Source organism: Lissotriton vulgaris, chromosome 9 (assembly GCF_964263255.1).
Source record: "Lissotriton vulgaris chromosome 9, aLisVul1.2, whole genome shotgun sequence".
In the NCBI taxonomy this organism is placed as follows: Eukaryota; Metazoa; Chordata; class Amphibia; order Caudata; family Salamandridae; genus Lissotriton; species Lissotriton vulgaris.
In genome coordinates, this window is record NC_141697.1 from 474474852 (window position 1) to 474495862 (window position 21011).

At 43.0% G+C, this 21011-nt stretch overlaps 1 protein-coding gene across 4 annotated transcripts in view; it reads right to left on the reverse strand.

Moving 5' to 3' along the window:
* MTHFD1 (methylenetetrahydrofolate dehydrogenase, cyclohydrolase and formyltetrahydrofolate synthetase 1) overlaps window positions 1-21011 on the reverse strand; it is a 347252-nt gene that overhangs the window by 276969 nt on the left and 49272 nt on the right. For all 4 annotated transcript variants that reach the window (XR_015299949.1, XR_015299948.1, XM_086937931.1 and 1 more), the window contains exons 3-8: window positions 20664-20723; window positions 18082-18135; window positions 16486-16622; window positions 16055-16155; window positions 12061-12197; window positions 7305-7416 (exon numbers count right to left, since the gene is read on the reverse strand). Coding sequence is in view for 2 of the 4 variants with exons in the window: in XM_086937931.1 (XP_086794057.1) it covers window positions 7305-7416; window positions 12061-12197; window positions 16055-16155; window positions 16486-16622; window positions 18082-18135; window positions 20664-20723 (601 nt within the window). In the remaining 2 variants the exon portion in view is untranslated. The remainder of the gene's footprint in view (window positions 1-7304; window positions 7417-12060; window positions 12198-16054; window positions 16156-16485; window positions 16623-18081; window positions 18136-20663; window positions 20724-21011) is intronic.

Here is a 21011-nt window from a genome sequence, read left to right on the forward strand (position 1 = left end):
AATATTAAAGTATTTACAGATTAATAAGCAAAACGTAAAACTATAAGTATTAATACAAATGTAAATAAATGTGCAATGGAAGGCTCAAAATTGAATTGATATGGTTACATTGATTTGAGGGAACGGTGCAAGTACGATAAACATTAACTAGTATAGACGATTGGTAGCCTCAACTGAGGAACTGGTATACACCAACAAAAAGATAACATGCATTAGAAGCAAAAAAGAGAATATGTACTAGAGTCTATCAAACAAAAACAAAACAAACTTCCTCCACCACCTCAATTCTGATGCGGCTTTCAGCAATTCCAAATTCAGCTGCATCTTAAACCGCTCACGTTTCAATGCTTTTATTGCACAACAACTCTTATCATGCTTTTTAAACATATTGCATTGGTATTTTAAAAATGGGAACAACCCTTACTAAATTATCTATAGGCAGAAACGCATTTTATTAGACAGGCTCAAATTCACAAATCTGTTGCACCAAAGAGCAAATGAAAACAGAATTGCAGCTAGTATTGAAAACATATAGATGCAGAATACTAAGTCATAGACGAGGAGTGGCAGTTGGAAGGGCACTGAACACAGACTATAAAGATTCTGTACCCACAGAAGAGTCAACACTTAAAATGTTTTTCACTTCCAGTCGGTTTCCCTGTGAACACTAAGAATTAAGCAGACACTTCATAAATAAGAACATAAGTTACTTACCTGTAAACTGTGGTTCTCCAGTATTGGTGTCTTTCATAGATTCACATGCTTGAATATTCCCCGTCGTCGAAGTGGGAGTCCCACGGTACATAAAATAGCAGTAATATATGCATGTATATATGAGAGATATTATAAATAAAATATACATACATATAATGCAATACAAATGTAAACTTAAAAAAGTACCATAGAACAGAATAGGCCCATTGAAAAGCCCAAGGGAGAATTCACTTTAGTAACTTATAGGAGTCATTATGTGTTGGTCCACATTCCAGCCAATCAGGCTGTAGCCTCCTCTAGAACCTTCTCCTCAGAAGCCCAAGTCCTCAGATTTTCGTAGCACAAGTAAGTATAAATGCTTGAGGAGAAGAGAGCCTCTGAGGGGAGAATGGGAGGGTCGCATGTGAATCTATGAAAGACACCAATACTGGAGAACCACAGTTTACAGGTAAGTAACTTATGTTCTTCTCCAGTATTAGGGGTGTCTTTCATAGATTCACATGCTTGAATAAGAATAGAAAGCAGTAAAACATACATTAGTCATAAAGGAAGATACAAATTACGTTTAGGCATAACTTATCACTTAATAAGCAATAAAAAACCAAAACATGACAATACCTTTATGACTGGAGGCGGGTAGCAACAGAGGCTCACCTTTATCGGAAAAGATTCTGCAGCACCGCTTGACCCACTGCCGCATCTGCGGCATCTGTTGATTGCAGGCAGTAGTGCTTCGTGAAAGTATGGCTGCTGGACCAAGTAGCAGCTCTGCAGATTTGTCTTAGAGGTACCCCCGCAAAGAGGGCAGCAGAAGTTGACACAGCTCTCGTGGAATGAGCAGGAGCAGGAAGGGGCTTGCCAGCCCGTTGATGACAATAGGATATGGCAGACGATATCCATCTGGTGATAGTCTGTTTAGTTACGGGTAGTCCTTTGCATACTGGGCCATATGCAACAAACAATTGATCAGACTTTCTGAAGGCAGCTGTACGTTGAATGTAAAATTTAAGACAGCGTTTCACATCCAGAGTGTGTAAGGAGCGCTCCGCTGCAGATTGAGGTGCAGGGAAGAAAGTCTTAAGAACAATAGGTTCATTGAGATGAAAGTCACTGGGAACCTTAGGAATAAAACTGGGATTTGTTCTCAAAGTGACAGCCTCGTTGGAAAATTGCAAAAACGGTGGCTGTATAGTAAAGGCTTGAATGTCGCTGACGCGTCTAGAAGAGGTCAGAGCAAGTAACAGAGCCATTTTCCACGTGAGGAACTTCAGATTGGAAGAATGGATGGGCTCGAATGGAGGCAAAAGCAGCTGAGACAGAACTAGGTTGAGTCGCCATGAAGGTGGAGGCCGACGGATTGGAGGAAACATCCTAAAAAGGCCTTTGAAGAACTGTCTTATGATCCTGGAAGAGTACAAAGATGTTATGCCATCATGACGGAAACGAGAGATAGCAGCCAGAAAAACCTTAAGGGTGGAGTGAGATAGCCCTGATTTTGCTAGCGACAAAAAGAATGGCAAAATTTGTTCTGGCTGAGCACGCATGGGATCTAGTGATCTAGTGGAACACCAAGCGCAGAAACGCTTCCATTTCAGCTGGTAAGTTTTGACAGTAGATTGCGCTCGAGCATTAGATAGCACTGCCCTACAATCCTTGTCGATATTCATGTGTGCAAATTCATAGTACTCAGGTTCCAAGCATGAAGTTGAAGGTATGCTGGATCCAGATGGCATATTTGACCTTGATGCATTGTGAGAAGATGTGGCAGAGGATGCAACCGTATCGGTTGTGTCAGAGAGAATAGGAGGAGATCTGAGAACCAAGGACGTCTCGGCCATTTGGGTGCGATCAGGATCATCCGACATGGTTGGAATCTCATTCTGTGTAACAGACGTGGAATGAGCGGCAGAGGAGGGAATGCATAACTGAAGGCGTTCGACCAATTTATTGAAAAGGCATTCCCACTCGACTCCTTGTGTGGATACCGGCTCGCAAACGTTAGACATTTTCTGTTGAGAACAGTTGCAAAGAGATCCAACTGCGGTCGGCCCCACTGTCGGAAGATGTAATCCAACGTTGGTTGGTGGAGTTCCCATTCGTGGTTGTCCGAGAGGGCTCTGCTGAGCGCGTCCGCCAGCACATTGGCCACACCTGGTACATGAATAGCTTGGAGATGTATTTGACGTTGTAGAGCCCAGTCCCAAATCTCCTGTGCCAGCTGTGATAGCACGAGAGATCTTGTGCCGCCCTGTTTGTTGATGTAGTGCATGCTGGTGGTATTGTCTGTCTTCACCAACAATGTCTGTCCCTGCACTACTCTTTGAAAGGACTTCAAGGCCAAGAAAATCGCTTAGAACTACTGGCGATTTATGTGCCAAGTGCGCTGAGACGCCGTCCACTTGCCTCTCACGGACATTCCGTCGAGATGAGCACCCCAACCTTCTAGGGAGGCGTCTGTCAGTGTCAGTGTTGGTTGTTCGTCCTTGAAAGAACGACCTGTTGCTATATTTGGAGGATGAGCCCACCACTCCAAAGCTCTTTGTATGCGGGACGTTAGATGGATCTTGTCCTCGAATGACCCTGATACCTGCTTCCACTGGCTGTCGAGTTCTTCCTGAAGGACTCTCATGTGCAGTCTGCAGTTGGGAATCAGTTGAATGCACGAGGAAGCCATGCCGAGGAATGACTTGTACATTCGGACAGAAACGTACTGTCTTGACTGCAGGTACTGAACTTTCTGCAACATTCTGCTCTGACGTTCCTGTGAAACGAACACTTGCCCTAGCCGAGAATCGAGCGAGGCTCCTAGAAAATCTCGTTGTTGAGAAGGGTGAAAGTGTGACTTCAGGCAATTGATGGAGAAACCTAAAGTTTCGAACAGGGATATGCAGACTTGTGTGTGTTCTTGTGTCAGTTGGAAAGTCCTGGCTTTTATGAGGCAATCGTCCAGATATGGATAAAACTGGATGTTCTGTAAGCGCAGGTAAGCGGCCACCGGGGCTAGGATTTTGGTAAACACCCTCGGTGCCGATCGAAGGCCGAATGGAAGGACCTTGAATTGGTAATGAAATTGGCCGACTGTAAAACGAAGGTATTTCCTGTGCCTGGTGTGGATAGGCACATGGAAATATGCATCTTGAAGGTCTATTGTCGAAAAGAACTCTCCTGGAATGAGGAAATTCAAGATTTGAAGCAGGGTTAGCATCTGAAAAGTCTTGGACGCGATGAACTTGTTTAGAGCCCTCATATCCAAGATGGGGCGCCACTCTCCTGATTTTTTCTTCACTAGAAAGAAACGGGAGTAGAATCCCTTTCCGCGTTGACATTGCGGTACCAATTCTATGGCTCCTTTCCTGATCAGAAGCTGCACCTGGGCCAACAGTTCCCTGAAATGGGGAGAAGGTGGGCCCGAAGGCGGGCGAGCGGGGGGAAATTTCGTAAATTCCAGGGTGTGTCCTTTTGAAACTACATCCAAGACCCATCGGTCGTTGGTGATGTTCGACCAATTGCAGAAGAATTTCGAGATTCGACCTCCAAGATGCACAATCCTCTCACTGTTTTTTGCTGGTGTTCGCACCACCTCTGTAGTTGGACTTCCGCTGGTAAGGCCTGGAGGTGGATGAACGATTTTGGGACTGATAGGATCCTCTTTGCCTGTTGTCGTAAGTGTATCCTCTATATTGGCCTGTGCCTCGAAAAGTAGAGGTTCCTCCTCCTCTACCACGAGCCCCACAAAATGGCCTCTTTCTGTATTGAAGAGTTGTTAAGGACTTCGCTGTGTCCGTGTCCTTTTTGATGAGTTCCAAGGCATCATCAACGTGCTTACCAAACAGAGACTCGCCATCGTAAGGCAAATCAAGCACTCTGGATTGAACTTCCGGCCGGAAGGTTGTTGACTTCAGCCAGCCTTGGCGACGCAAAACTGCAGCACCCGCCAATTGTCGGAATCCAGTAGAGGCTATATCGACGGCACAGTCGATAATTTCCGTCGAAATCTTTTCTCCCTCGAGAATGATGGCCTGTGCTTCCTCCCGGATGGAGTCAGGCATTTGGGGAAGCAGACCAGCGATCTCGGACCACATTTGACGGTCGTATCGACCCAGAATGGCTAAGGCGTTGGAAGCTCTTACCGTTGTCGCTGCCATAGTGGTAAATTTCTTACCAATTGAGTCCAATTTGCGGCCATCCTGATCCGGGGGGGAAGTTAGGGGTATGGCAGGATTTCGAGACCTTTTTTGCGCCGCCTGAGTGATCACTGAGTCTGCTTTAGGCTGTGAAACTAAGCAGGCCGGGGAAGTAGGCGGTGCTTTATATTTTTTGTCCAGTCTAGGTAGAACGGCTGGAATGGAGTTAGGACGTTCCATCAACTTCAGACCCTCTTCCCATATGTGGTCAATAATAGGAATGGTATGAGTTTGGCGTTGAGGCAAGTCTTTAAAGTCATACAGAAAACATTCTGCTTGCTGCGTTTCTAACGTTAGGTGGAACCTCTTTGCTGCACGAACCATAAGGCTGTGGAAACTTGCGATATCCACTGGTGGCGAAGTTCTTGGTGATGTTGGTGGAGTAGAGGGTGTCTGTGCCCTGTAATTGTCCCAATCCTGCATTTCCTCATCATCAGTGTCATTATCTCCAGTGTTTTGTGGAGTTTGACCCTCATTATCTGTATCAGGAGCAGCACCTAAAGGAGACGTAGGTGCAACAGTCGCTTGAGCTCGAGGCCTAGGTGCTGGAGACTGTGGTTGAAGCACTGGAGACGGAGGGCGTGGAGCTGGAGCCTGGGACCGCTGCACTTGGGGTGCTGGGGAAGGCGGCAGCGATGGTGGAAATCTACGATTGTAGTCATCCAGCATATGTTGTAGGTTTTTCACCATAGACATAGGAATTTATGTAAAGCGTTCGTAATTAGGTTGTTGTGTGCTATCCAATGGAAAAAGGACGTTCCCATCTTCGACGGTATTATCCGCATACTCATCCTCATCGCTGTAGTCCTGACACTATGTGTAAATCCGATGGACTGGTTGCTGGTTGATAAAGTTGATCCACTTCTGAATCATTTCCAGATTCCTCTGCTCCAGATTGAAATAATTTCTCCGGAGGTTGCGATCCACTCCTAATAGGACTTCACTGTATTAGTGGGACAGACTTGAGGGACGAAGTAGAAACCACTTTGAAGGTGGTAGCAGATTGTAGTGGTTGCTGTGTCGTCGACGAGCCCGTCGACGAGAGTGGCATAGCTTTAACACCCTCTAGGTGTTTTTTCGTTGGCGGCGCTGCATCCGGCGTAGGAAATTTAATTTTGGTAGACGATTTTTTGGCAGTCGACGAGGCCGTCGATGGAATCGCAGTCTTTGCTGTCGACGAGGAAGTCGTCGGTGGAGCAGCCGTCGACGGGGGGGGTTCATCATCTGCGTCGATGGTGTCGTCGACGGGGCTGTCGTCGACGAGGATCCGGTCGTCGACGATGAAGCCTTGGTCTTCGTCGACGGGAGAGCCGTCGATGATGGATGCGTCGACGGTGGTTTCTTAGTCGACGGTTTGATTGACGAGATCATAATAATGGATGAGATGGGTCTCACCTCCTGGCTGCTCGTCGACGAGATGATCATCGTCGTGGCAGAACTTGTCGACATGGAAGAAGTAGTCGTCGACGTGGAAAATGCCAAAACAGACTTCGTAGACGCGGAAGACGTCGACGGACGCGTCGACGAGCCAATGCCCGTTTTAGAAACGGAGGGCATGGTCTTGGGACGAGACGCCAGAGAACCAGGTCCCGTAGGCGCGCCCTGAAGCAAGTCTTGTGAGGAGACATCCTTGGAAGATCCCAACTTTTTACTCTTCTTAAGAAAAGGAGAGGGGACTTCAGTCTCAGACCCACGCTTCTGAGAGGTTTTCGAAAAACCAGATGACATACTCTCAGCATCGGACACGACGTTGTCAGATGATTTCAACTTCTGTAGCCACAGAAGGAGACGAGCCTCTCTGTCCCTCAAGGTCTTAGGAGGAAATTTGCGACAGAGTCTGCAGGTAGAGACAACATGGTCCGGATATAGACAGTAAATACACTTACTGTGTGGATCCTCATGAAAAAGACGAAGTTTCCCACAGGATGGACAAGCCTTGAACAGAGTTTTCTTTGAAGAAGACATTTTGAAGAAAAAATATGAAGAAACTTGAAGAAACTGAGCAGAGCTCAGGGAGACTCCCTTCACACGACGTGCGGTAGAAAATCTGAGGACTTGGGCTTCTGAGGAGAAGGTTCTAGAGGAGGCTACAGCCTGATTGGCTGGAATGTGGACCAACACATAATGACTCCTATAAGTTACTAAAGTGAATTCTCCCTTGGGCTTTTCAATGGGCCTATTCTGTTCTATGGTACTTTTTTAAGTTTACATTTTTATTGCATTATATGTATGTATATTTTATTTATAATATCTCTCATATATACATGCATATATTACTGCTATTTTATGTACCGTGGGACTCCCACTTCGACGACGGGGAATATTCAAGCATGTGAATCTATGAAAGACACCCCTAATACTGGAGAACTAAACCCTACTCAAACGTGAACTTCATCAATCTCTTACCAGGAATATGGTTGATTCCACAGTCTATCACCACAGCACCAGGTTTTATCCAGTCACCCTTCACCATCTCTGCTTTCCCAGCTCCAACAACTAGGATATCCGCTCTAATCACCTGTAAGACAAATTGACCATTTCAAAATGTATTCACAAACATAGATCGCTTATATTGAATCTTGTGGGTAGCAATTTTACACACCCACTTCACTGAAGCGCCACTAAATCTTGGTAAATGAGAAATAGTGGTGGACGATTTAACACACACTATCCCAATACAGTTCAACATCCAAGGTCAATGCGGTACCCAGAAATTAGAGATGGGCTCCAAATGTTTCTGTCCGCTGCTCTCTACTATAAACATAGTGAACACAGACCAGAATAAGTAGATTAATCTAGTGTGCCTCAGTTCTCTCCCTGCTGTAACACTTTCGATCTCCAGCCCAGTTTCGCTGTAATAATTTGGTTACTTGAACTGTTTCAGGTGTTTTTTGAATTATGCCTCTATTGCTCAAGTTTGAAGGCAGTTCATGTTTTGCCATCCTTTTTATTAAGGACCTCATGTTACTCTTGAACCTCACTCAACCCCTAGTTCTATAAACGGACATAGGCTGGGTCACGCGAATATCCTCACAAGCCCCCAGAATTTGACACAACCCTTACACAGGAATCTTATTCTCATTCTGCCTCCTGGGTCCCCCAAAGTGCTGTACCTGCAAACTGGTGTGCAAAATATACATCCAGACTAGGGAGGGTTATTAGGAGTTCAAGTGCCTCAGCTGTAACAAAAGTATATTTTAAATAGGCGAATAAGAATTGAACAGGCATCTCCAACTGTGGCCCGCCCACCAGTGTCTCAGGCTTCTCCAGCGAGTAGCTCGTGAGCTACTTGTAGCTCGCCAGCCACCTGTGAGTTGCTCTCCTGTGTGCAGCAGAGTCTAGTAATGCAGAAGCTCTGCTTGGTTTGAGTTAATATATGTGTGTACAAAAAACGGAAAGCATGTCAGAGATGAAAATGTATGCATTTTCAGAACTCACCGGCTTATGTTTGGAGAAAAATTGTTGAATTTCCAAAATATATTTTAAGTGGATACTGACAAATCCATCATGCAGCACTTTGGAGACTTATTACCAACACTATTGCTTTGATACCAAGGAAACTGCAGCTATGGCCGTTATGTATTACCCATGAAGCAGCATTCACATAGACCAAGCCTTTTTAGGTCGAGCCTGGGCAACGCATGTACTGCTCTGCGAGGCATGCTGTATTTAAGTATGGCATAGAAGCTCCACCCATCCTTTTTAAATGGCTTCTGTTTCTGTCCTTGCAAAATCATTGCTTTTCATTTGTGAATAGGCTTCGTAATCCCTCCTTGGTACCGCTTTGTCTGCATTTGTAACCTCCCATAACTACTGGATTTTTTACTTGTGTTACACAGTCTGCTTTATGTAGTCGGTGAGCACTATTTTATTTAATGCTAATTCCTTATTCCGCCCACATCGCAGTATAGCGCACGCTTTTATATTATTAATGTATTTATTTCATTAACGGTGTGGTCTACTTTAACTTTAGCGGCCTCGCTTATTTAATTTACAGTGCAGGCCACGCTACAGAAACTTTAATAAAAATAAAGTCCGCTTTGGGTGAAAGCGCCCAATACGCGATCACACTTTAATGTTAGCCACACACCTTTCTTTAGACGCTGCTCAATGTAACCATTATAGTGGTCTCACATTTGCAAGAAATAGAGCTATAGGCATTAGAAATAACAATGCCTTTTATATACATGTTGGTTTTAAAAACACAAATAAAAGGCACTCTCATTTACAATAGCTTAAACCCTTGCAAATGAGACCTACTGCACTGTTAATGCTTGTTTTACATTATTGCAGGTGACCCTGCCAGATGGACTGAGGTGATCACTGCTCGTAATCCTTCAATATGATGGTCACGGATATATTCTTGCCCTGATGCGGTCACCATTACAAGAGTAATAACATTAGTAGCTTGGGATGATTTTCATTTAACATAAGCGGCTCTTTGTACAGAAAAGACTAGAGACCCCTGGTCTAGATGAACATCTTGCAGTCAAAACACACAACATACTGGTGGAGATGGAAAACCTTCAATAGTCATCTACACACCAGTCTTTTGAATACCCGTGCGATTCATGCACCAAACAATGTGTACATAAAATAAATATAAATTCTAACGTATTGTCAGCATACACACACTGGTGGTAATCAAAACCCTTCACCAATTGAGCACCTGGTTCATGCAGCTGCCATCAAAAGAAGTTCCAAAGCATCCCAACAGTAGAAGGTCAACTATAGTGCAGTTGAGATACATTCTGAAGCAGGCTGGACAGATTGTTCTTGACGCAGGTACTATACCGTGAAAGGTCAGATGTCGGTCTAGAGAGAGACCGGGTATCTTCACCCTTTCACAGCATATGCAATTCACTCCTTGCGTGCTGCTGCCACTGTATTATTCCATGCTATTAAAAGACCAATATATTACGTATACATTGTTAAAGTGTGTGAATAATGCTTTTATGAATAAAACCCTACAAATACAGGATTGGGCTTTCTACTAAATATGTATAGTTAAGATAAAGGAGCGAGTCCCTGACCACATTACTTGAAACACTGATGACGCACTCTTCGGGCTAATCCTTTATGTAGTACATTGTTAGTTCTTTGTGGGTTGCCTTTCTAGTCTTCTTGAGAATGCTTACTTCTTCTATTCTATAGTCCATGTTCTACTCTGCCTTCTCTCTGGGTATTCCACTCTGTGGCAGTTTACCGTTGCTGCTGCTGTGGGTGGTCTGCTCTTACGCTGTCTCCTACTTTGAATAAAGGAACCTGCAGAAATCATCTACTGTCTCTAGACATCATTTACTACACTTTACTAAACGGAAAATGTCCCTTGAACATTGGAAAAAGAGCAAATCTCAATCCTAGTCTCCTCAAAGTACTTCGCTATAGTGGACCCCCAAATTCCTGCACAGTGATACTTGTGAATGAGCAGCATATAAAACGCCTCGATTCCTTGTGAAAAGATCTGCTTTGTGTGGTGGCCCATCTCAGAGCACCCAGAGGTTACACCAGGGCCATGCTGAAGCCAGGAAACAAGACACAAACGCAAAAAAAGGCAAAGCAGTTTGCCTCGAAGCCTGACACTAGGAGCCAACTGTCTGACAAAGGGCAGAGTGCATGATGAGTGGGGAGGGTTTGATGAAGTACAGTAGATTGGGTTTATCTTATCAGCATTCAATCACAGGATAAGGAAAGGAGCAAAGTCTAACTCGCAGACAAGTGTCTTTGACCCCTTTGCAGACTTGGTCCCGGAGTTCTCTTCCTTTAGATTCATATTGACTCAAAGTCAGGTGGTACTTTACATGTTCCTAACAGTCCACGTTTTCTCAACAGGTATCTGGTACTGCCAATTAATAACTGAAAAGCGTTTTTTGTTGTAGTGTTTATAACTGTGGTTGTGAGGGTCTTGCTGAGTTTGAGATGGGATACGTACGCTGCCTTTTTCTTCTTCCACTTGCTTCCGGGTAACGCAAGAGGCAAAACCAAAGAGAACATTAGGACTGGCCATAAAACACTTATTAATTGGGTGTACCGGTCATAAAAATAAGCACTGGCAAAATTAATAGATATGGCCTTTTTAGTAAGGGAAAGTGTTTCATTTATTGACCGGTTCGTGTGTACACGGTTAGCAAGTATTTGAACAGATTTCGAAATACTCAAAATCCACCTATTGTTTCTGCCTGCAGAGAGGATTAGGGGATGATCAGAGGGCTACAAAAAACTTCAAACTCAAAAACTTTCAGGATTTTCGCTAGGGCGAGGCAACGCATTTACATTAAAGCTAACTGCATTAAAATAAATACATTGCCCGAAAACCCGACAGGGCTCTTAAAATCAACTTCCTCAGCTGGAAAATCTTTGTGTAGCGCCTTCCTACAGGACCCTACTTTCGCACTAGCAAGCCCGTGCCACACAATCTCGCATGCAGACGTAGGTGATTTGAAGAGCATTGCCAATGGCCCAGCAGGGTAAATAACTTAATTTCAATTAAGGTAATAATGTCAGTGTTATAATGCCGGATGGCACTAAAATCCCTGGTTCCGTGCATTCCTCATTACATGAAATAAATTATTGTTCTGCAGGGGATACAATTTTTATTTAATCCGGGACACGCAGATACAAAACTATTAGGCACAGTATATTTTATCGGAGTCTTACATCTACTTCCATAGATTACAAAACAAAGACGACTAACTCCCTCAATTATGTGGTCCGCGCTATCAACTGTTTGGAGTGTCAAATGCCAAGGCCACATACTTAATTCCACCTCACGTCTCGTTAACAAACGACCAGACACTCCCTGCCCCTTTATCTCAGTCTTGCAGGTTATTTTAAATCCCTGCTTTCTCGCTTGATCACTGGTTTTCTATTACACTCTTACTTTCCGTCATTTGCATTTTTCTCTCTCCTGCTTTCGATTGGGGAAAAGTAAGTGCCTGCCCAAAAATGAAGTGTGGTGGGCCCAACAGGCAACAACGGGCTCAAATGAAGCAACTGTTGAAATTCAAACCGTTAACCGGCAGGTCTTTGGGTAGAGTAAGGGGTCGGAGAGCAGTCATTGCACCTACTGTGGGGAGGTAAAACAATCATTTATCCAACTCCCTACTTTCACTATGGTATTATTCACACTCATTGATTCTAAATGGTTCCATTCTGCACTCACCTCCTCATTCAGCGATACGGTCTTCGAGTGGCAGGTGGTCACAGTTGCATGATTCCACAGCAGCAAATCATGCATTGGAGCCCCGACGATCTTACTTCGACCAATTACTACTGCTCTTTTCCCTGGGATTTGAATACCTAGAATTAAAAAAATAAAAATAAAAAGTTAAGTAAAATAAGAGGCTATGCATTAGAATTCCGAAATGTGTGCATCAAAATGCGCCTCTGGCAATTTTCACTGCTACTATTAATGCAGTGACAAGCCCTTGTCCCAGGATCATTGAAAGGGACTGTGCACTCATTTTTTAAGGGGCATCATTTACACAGCTTACAACTGGTATGAGTGCATACATCTTTGAAAATAAAAATTACAATAATTTGATAAAGGATGTCTTTTATAAAATAGTCGCGGAAAAACGAAATATCCCAAACGACAGTTAAAAGATTATGCTGGACTATTCATACTGCACCGGGTAAGATAACTTGGTCTATGCTTCGATTTAACAAGAAAGGTGCACATTGCAAGAAACTATAGTTAAAAAACATTTATGTGATACAGAAACATTCACTATCTTACCAGCACACAAACATCATGTATTGTCCTAAAAATAATTTGAGGTTTTAATTTGAAAAAATGTGTGGGTTTCGATTAGCATGCTACTCGCCGAAAAGGTGCTTCAGCACTTCATCAGGAGTACCAAGTGCTATATAAAAGCAAAGCCTTCCCTCCTCCATCATTTTCAATCTAATTAAAAGCTTAGCATGTCCACTGCTCAAATTTAAGGTTTATTTTCTCTATACTAGTTCACCACTAATCCTTTTTGGGTTCCGGAGTAGTGTGGCTACTCGCCAAAAAATAGCTCTGACACCTCGTCAGGGGTAGTACGCGCTATATAAATGCAATTACAATTACTAAATTACAACAAGAGATAGGATGCTAAATGGGTGCTCAAAGTAACACATCCTCTTTTCAACCCTATAAAGCACGGTGGAACCTTCCTCTAATCTAATGCCATCTCTTCTACAGTAGTACGTCTAGAACTTGCACTTCTTGCAACTCCTCCCCCAACAAACCTTCGGGCCATATTCACCCCTTCCTCCTCCGCTAATTTATATATGTGCCGCCCCTGCCCTTTCCAACCCACTCCTTGGTGCAGGAGGGACCGCGTATGTCACTACCCTTCACGAAGGTTGAATCCCGTATCTCTCAGCGGAGCTAGTAACGTAAAATGGCTTATCCGCAGAGCAAGCGTTAATTAAAGTCCTTACATGCCTGATGCACATAATACATGCACGGCTATGCCACAAACTGTGCATCCACTGGGCAGAGCTGGTGGCACCTTTTAAAATGGACCACTATGAATTCTTTTTTGCTGTTCCAAATGGTTGCTTCAGCAGGGCTTTCCTGAATCTATAATACTATCCCGCCCACCATCTAGCAGAGGGTACTCTGAACCATCTCTGCTTGACTAAGCACCTCCTTCCAAAATGTCTGTATCAAACTGCAATCTCACAATAAGTGGGTCGTGCCTCTGTTTTAATCTTTGGACTTTGAAGTACCAGCACATTATCAACTGGAGGTTCAACACAGGGAAGGCAACTTCCCTTCACTATCGTTGCCTGGTTTCTTTGGGAATTCCAGCCTTCATTTCAGCATCCCACTGTGTCAGATATGCCCATCTACCCATAACTTTCTTGTTGCTCAAGATAAAACAGTCTCGCAGAGCCATGGTCATCTATGAATCGATGTATTTTTTACAAAAGAATTTTTCAAGAGAGGTGAGCCATCATCAAATTGCTCATTTTCTAGTCTGGGGTTGCATGACCTATTGTCTGGTTTGGGAATATTGAAGTCTGTCCTGTTCCGTAACATGAAAGGACCTTTCATACTCTGAGAAAGATTTTCTCTCCCATGGCAAACTTCTCTTCCCCTACCTCCCTCTTTCAAATCGATCTGCCTCCATCACTTGGTTGATTAAGGATTAAAGTTTATAGGAGTGTATGGCGAGGCAAATGAGAGGGGACGCCCCACCGCCTGCACAGCAACCATATCCCACACCTCAAGTGGGGTTTTAACTGCATTTCATATATATAAAGATTTTGAGGGAGAAACTCCACCAGAGAATATCCACAAGGACAGTCAGCTAGCACATGCTCCATGAGAATCTGTCTTTTCTCCACGTGAAGCAGACAAGTCAACAACAAATCACTAAGTGGGATGCATAGTAATATGGGTTGCAAGAACCTCAGTAAAAATCATAGCATCAGTGGTCGATAGATCTGGAAGATCAGCAGTCCTGTAGGTCCTTATGTGGCTTGGGTATCAATGCACTCTAGCACTCATGGTGGTCTTTTCTGAAAGACTTCGACAGGGTCTTCAGAGGGCTGAGGAAAAGTAAAGTACATTATTCGTTGAAACCTATTGTGAGCCCATCTGTGTTTGGCACCTTATCTAAACTCATGGATGTTCTAGCTGGAAGCATTTCCTGTGCCTCAATGGGGTTGTCCAGCTCCTCTGCCCACTGGGACGGAAGAGTAGCTATTACAGTCTGCTCAAGGATTTACAGTATGTCCTCTATATTGACAGATTCTGCTGCAAAGAGGTGTTGAAAGAGTAGTTCCTTCTTCCGCTTTTAGTCGGTCACCTGGATACCATCTTGTGCACACAGTGGTGATGTGAATACCCTTATTTTCTGTGTCTCCATACTTAATACCATAAACGTATCCACCTCCATTACCCTCCTCCTAGAAGGTCTGCTTGAGGGGGGAGGGGGGGGGGGTAAGTAATGCATGCTTTGCCTTGCTCTCAGCAATAGTTAAACCTGGACTGTTGAAAGCTCTAGTACACCTGCAAGAGAGTGACCATTTAATTCTTACGAACCATCTCATTTAGTTTCTTCAAAAGCTGATCCTCTAAAAGACTCGCCACCCTGCGGAATTTGGCTGTGATGGCTATAGCTGCATGCCTAAGCGTTGTTTTGAATGTGTTCCAATGAGTTTGGAAAGAGAAGTCTTGTTCTCAAAATAATTTTATATTGCTTGAATGATCTCGGCTGTATGTGCTGGGTCTATAATCAGCCTGTGTCCTTCTTCCAACTTCCTTAGACCTTCGTCTGTCTTTTCCATCACATTGCATTTGTAGATCCCAGTAATCTGATATTAAGACTCATCCCTCCCCCCTCCCCACCCCACCATGTGGGCTCCCCATAGCCTGTTCATAAGCTTCTTAGACAGGAACAGATAATCAAGGCTAGTGTAGGTGTATGAATGGAAGCAATAACCCCCTCTCCTGGCTGCATGTATTGCTGGTATACTTTAAACCCTTGTTGGTGAGCAGGGGTCTCAGAATCTTTAATAGGACTTTTGATCTCTGTAAGCAGTGTACTGATCTATCCAAACCAGTCCCAAATTATTAAGATAATCACCCAATATCAGATTGCCCTCAACACCCCGGTAGGAAGCTGGTTCTCCAACTGGTGCACTAAAAAGAAGTACACCGTGTAGAGAGTCAGGGCAGCGTTTATTGGTTTACAGGGCTCTCTTCAAAAATCCCAAGTGCTCTATTTTGTGGTGGTTGTGATCGAGTATCTTAGGCTAATCAAAGAGGAGCGTTTGACATTTGTTGTACATACACAGTCAATAAATGGGACACACTCAGAAATCCAACACCCTGCTTCTAGGTCATGGAATTTCTTTACACATTGGGTCCTTTCAGAATTTGTTAAACCCTTAAATATTTCCTCCTTATTCCTTTCCTTCTTCAGACAACTAAAATACTTTTTTATATGTTTATTAGCATGCCTGCTCACAAAATTAGTGTTCAGTTATTTAAAATGTTTAGGAAAAGGACTAGAAGAATCAGAATGTTTCACTATAGAGATGTTCAAAGGATCTGAAGCTTCATGCTGTGTTCCCAATACTTGGAGGACAAGTTCTCTGTACCTATGAAGCGCAGCCTTATTTCGGCGGGAGAAAGCAAACAAGGTTTTGCTCACCTGTCTGTCTGATAAGTTCCATACATCCTTTCGGGGTGCAGGGGATGAAACAGTCTCCGAGGTCTCCTCTGGCAAGTTTTCCGGCATTAATGCTCGTTAGGCTAAATTAGAAAGCCGAAAGAATTTTTTTTTTCAATACTTCAATAAGTCGACTTTCTTCATCGAAATATCTGCATTGTTAATAGCTATATGACAAGCCAACTAGTGCAAGGAAGAAGGGCGAGAGTTACTTGGAAATTAAGTACTTAATATATCACACCCATAAAATAAATGACGCGCAATGTCAGTGCTGGTATTGTGACAACATATCTGTAGCAGGAGCTACCAGATTTATTTAAAGAAAAATAAAGGGTGACCATTGATTTCCGTTGAAAGAAAAGTTTGGGCATGATCGTGCTCCATGTGTCTGCAAACGAGAAAGGATGATTTACCCATCGACATCTTTGTTGGGGGAGACAGCATTGGTCACTCGCTCTGTATCCAGAGGATTATCCGAATCCAATGGCAACTGGACAATTAACCCATGAACAGTAGAATCTTCGTTCAAAGATGTGATGCACTTCAGCACCTACCATAAAAACATTTTAAAAAATATAGTAAAAAAACAAAAAAACGAACATATTTCATATCATATATACAATTCTAAAACTAAAAAGAAAAATAGTATTTTTTGCAAAAATAATAAGGCAATCCAATATAATTTTTTCCTTTAATCAATAAACCTGTAAAACTACTACCATCCTTATTACTGAGCCTGAACCTTTAAGAACAACAAATACAAGCATTGTTAATACTGAAATACACTAAAACACAACTTCTACAACTTGCAAGTTTAAGGAGCTAAGATCGGACACAACGCAGTTCACCAGTTAACATTGCTAATGTCAATATTGCAGGAAATTTGAAACTGCGAATGTAACATTCAGCTATATATTATTTTGAGTTCTGCATTAGTAATTTATTAGAGGATTCCTTTCACTGGCCAGGCTAGGGACATCAGACGCACCCAAGGGGGTGGAGCCAGCATTGTGTGGGGAAAACCCAGCCTCACTCAGGACCCTCAGACCACACAGTCAATCCACAAGCAGGCCCAGGCTCACTCCTCCCCTCACACCAGCATGTTAAACACTCCATTCACCACCGGGTCAGACCCTCCCAGACTCTTGGAGCCAGGCTCACCAGCCAGCCTCAGCCAATCACACTCCAGACACAAATTACACAACTATGCCAACTTCTAAAAGTGGCACTTCTACACTAGATACAATCATGCCGTATATACCACTACGCAGCATTTAATCTCACGAGTTTGCACATAACAAACTCGACCCTGCACTCCCCACACATCAGGAACTACCATAGGCATACATATTCCCCATTCATTCCTATGGGAGGGCAGGTCACTCACCACACATACACAGAGAGCTCACGCACTTTACACTGTACCACAGTGAAAAAGTGCGCAGAGGCCTAAAATCACCAACACCAGGTCACAGAAAAAGGCTAGGAAAAAGCAAAAAGTCTCGGGGTGAACCTGCCAAAAGGGCCGGGTCCAACAGTAGTGTTTCAGGACAGATTGTTAATTGTGTGGCACACCTGTAATCTTGTCCCATGAACCCTTCTTTTGGACATTGCCATGGCTTGATATGAGTGTAAGTAACGTGTGGTGTAGCCGTAGGAAAACTAAGTAATAAAAACAACAAGAGCATCAATAAAAAAAAGTTTTTTGAAGGAAAATTATAAGAGAACTTGGGAAAAAGATTAACCTCAAACCTTGATTATTTTCAGTGTTCGATGTACTGTTCACCTTCACTTACATTTTCTACTTCCACACAGACCGAAAAGGACCACACACACACAGGAACAAAGGCAAGTTTGAAAGAGAACCTGCAGGCCCTGGATGTGTGAAGATGTGTAGGGATTTTGTCTCTCGTGTAGGGATTTTGTCTCTCTTGCTAACCACAAAGCAGAGTATGAATTTTGAGAGAAAGTACTATAAATTACATGTCACACAATGAATCAACACCTACCTCTGTTTCTGTTGCAGTCTTTGGCAGTTTCACATGGTTAGCATTGATTCCGATCTACAAATTAAATAATATTTATTGCAAATTTAAATACAAGTACCATAAGCATCGCAAGCATGTAGCAAGTAGATCTTTTAAATGCTCCTAATTCAAAGTGTGCCTCCACCCTAAATTCCTAAAAAGAAAGGAGGTCCTGTTCGCAGGCGGCACATTGTATTAACAATACAATTAAAAACACACAGGTATGAATAACTTATCTGCAGATAAGTCTTTCCACCTTGTCCGATACAAGATGCACCAACCACACCCCTTTTTGTACTCTGTCTTTTACAGCACTGTACTGAGTTACAGTCTGGTTAACAGAATACCCTTCACATACATGCCAACATGATTCGAGCTTCCTTCCCAACTACAATTATCTTTTGGGGAAAACAATGCTTAGAACGCCACCCCTGGTCATTCCCACTCCTTTCTTCTACCTTGTTTTCAAGTTGGTAAATGGAGCCGTACATTTAATTCAACTGAACACAAAGGTTTTTTTTTCTCTCTCAAAAACACAAGTGTTGGATATAATGTGATAGCAAGATGTTACAGTGTCATGCGCAGTAGAGGTTGGAGACAGGCAGAATCCTGAATTGCTGTTGTGAAATTTTTCCCTGGCTCTGCTTTTATTGGAAGTCCCCCAAAAAAACAAGCATTTGCAATGCAATCGGTCTCGCCTTTGGGACCTTATATGTATTTAGCTATGCAGCACATTAGCCTGGGTGCTGAAACATCTACTGTTCTTTAACATGGATGGAAAGTAAGCACCAAACTGCATGACACGCCTGGTATGGGAACAGACGGAGAGAAATATTGCCTTTCAGCAGGAAATGATATAGTCGAAAGCTCTGTTTTTAATATAAAATCAGGGCCTTCAGTGGTCATATCACTGAAAATACAAGATTTGAAAAAAATATTGTCTACAGGTGCTTGTGGAAGACAATTTCTACGGACTGGAATCTAGATAATGTTAAAGTGATTATGGTATTTTACCAAACTCTGCTGGTCGTTTTCTATCAAGAAAGTTACATCGAGGCAGTTGCCAGAAATATAAGAACAGGCACGTCCCTCAGCAGAAAGCAGTTCTGGTATTTTACTGACCTCTGCTGGTCGGTTTTCATCAAGACAGTTAAATAGAGGCAGTTGAACAGAAAAATAGTGCTTCAGCGGAAGCAGACACGTCCTAGGGCTGCTCTCCAGTATATAAGTATATGCTAAATTATATACAAGAGGTCTCGAATGCTCGACCTAAAATTTGTTTTTTTTAAAAGACGGTTGTATTTTTTTTTTTTTTAAGTGCTCTTTAAGGTCCCTTACACAGAGCATCTCCAACGGTACGCGGCTCAAGATGCAACATTAAGTTCTTGATTAAGAGTGCCTTGAAAAATGTGGACACCACAACCCCAGTTTGTTCAGATGACTCAATCAGCAATGGGGTGGATTTGTCAAACTGCTCTGAGTGTCTGCAAGTATTTATCGGGATGTCAAAGGAAATGGCTGAGAGATGAAAATGTTGGAGCAGTAATCACTAAAATGTTCATGTTATTGTCTATTTAAACAGGGAAAACTCACAACTACTGTTGGTTAGGGCATGTAACAAAAAATAACCCCTTGGATGTCGCTATTTGGCAGGTGCAAGGCATAAGGAGGCAATCTTAACTGAGGCCCGTTAAAAAAAAAAATACTGATAAACTCAAATAGGCAGGTATGTTAAGGATGGGCGTGGGAGGGCGGTGGTATGCTTAGACCATAGCTCATTGGTCATGACCTAAAAGATAAAGCAACAGTCACTAGACCACACTTCTTGAACAGACTATCAAATGCACATCATGAAGAGAAACAAAGGATAGAAGTCAATAACAGACGCCTGTTAGCAGTCGACAATGAAGGTTTTTGTTTGCGACAGACAAACCAAACCTGAAGCCCTCAGGGCTCCACAAGAATAAGTTGGAGAAAAAAAAAAATCAGCTTAAAGCAATGTCTTGGCAAGGGCTTTAAGTGGGATGAAAAAAACTGAGGGAGGGATCTCTCAAAGGGACGTGGCTAATGTCTTTAGGGTGGGGCTTAAAAAGTACACTAAAAATATGTTCTTAGCATAGTGTGTTGCCAGGCTTGCCATTTTACTTGTATTATATATCTGAATGAAATGACAGAAGCAGAAAATTACATCTACAACAACTTTGTCAATGGTGGTTAGTTGCAGAAGATCAATAAGCAACAACTACGGCTTCGTTGTATAAAATATTGAAAACGCTTCAGTTCTGAAATGAGTCTGTGAAAGAACTATACCTAGTCTCTTTGAAATTACATCAAAAGAAGTGAAGAGTGGAACCGCTACAGAGTTGAGATTTATTTTTCACCCAGAGGGTGAGGGCAAAAATGGAGAGCCCGATAGGGACCAGCCTCAGCACCTGCTTTTTAGAACGGCCAGGGCTGAGCACCAGCAAGACCCGGCCAACTTAAAGCCCTGGTCTCGGCATCTCGTATGGTTTTGAAAATCCACAACGTGGCAAGAATGCGGAGCGAGGACAGGCAATCCTTACCTCAGCTGCAGCTTTCAGCTTCATACTTATGTAGAGGTTGGAGTCATCGCGATCACCGACCTGCAGAGACAAACCAGTTTGTTGTCACATATGATGTCACCACAACAGGCAGAACAACTCTAGCTCCTAACACTAGAATTGCATGCACTCCTTCGGTACAGTCTATTTATTTTCCTTTTTCATTCCTGAAAAATTAACAGCTTTATTATATTTTTACCATACACAGATTTCTTACATTTTCATCACCGAGATCAGTTTGACTAAACTCTCAGCTATACAGGTGTGCTACAAAGACCATACACAGGAAATTGCATTACATGTATATATATATATATATACACATATACA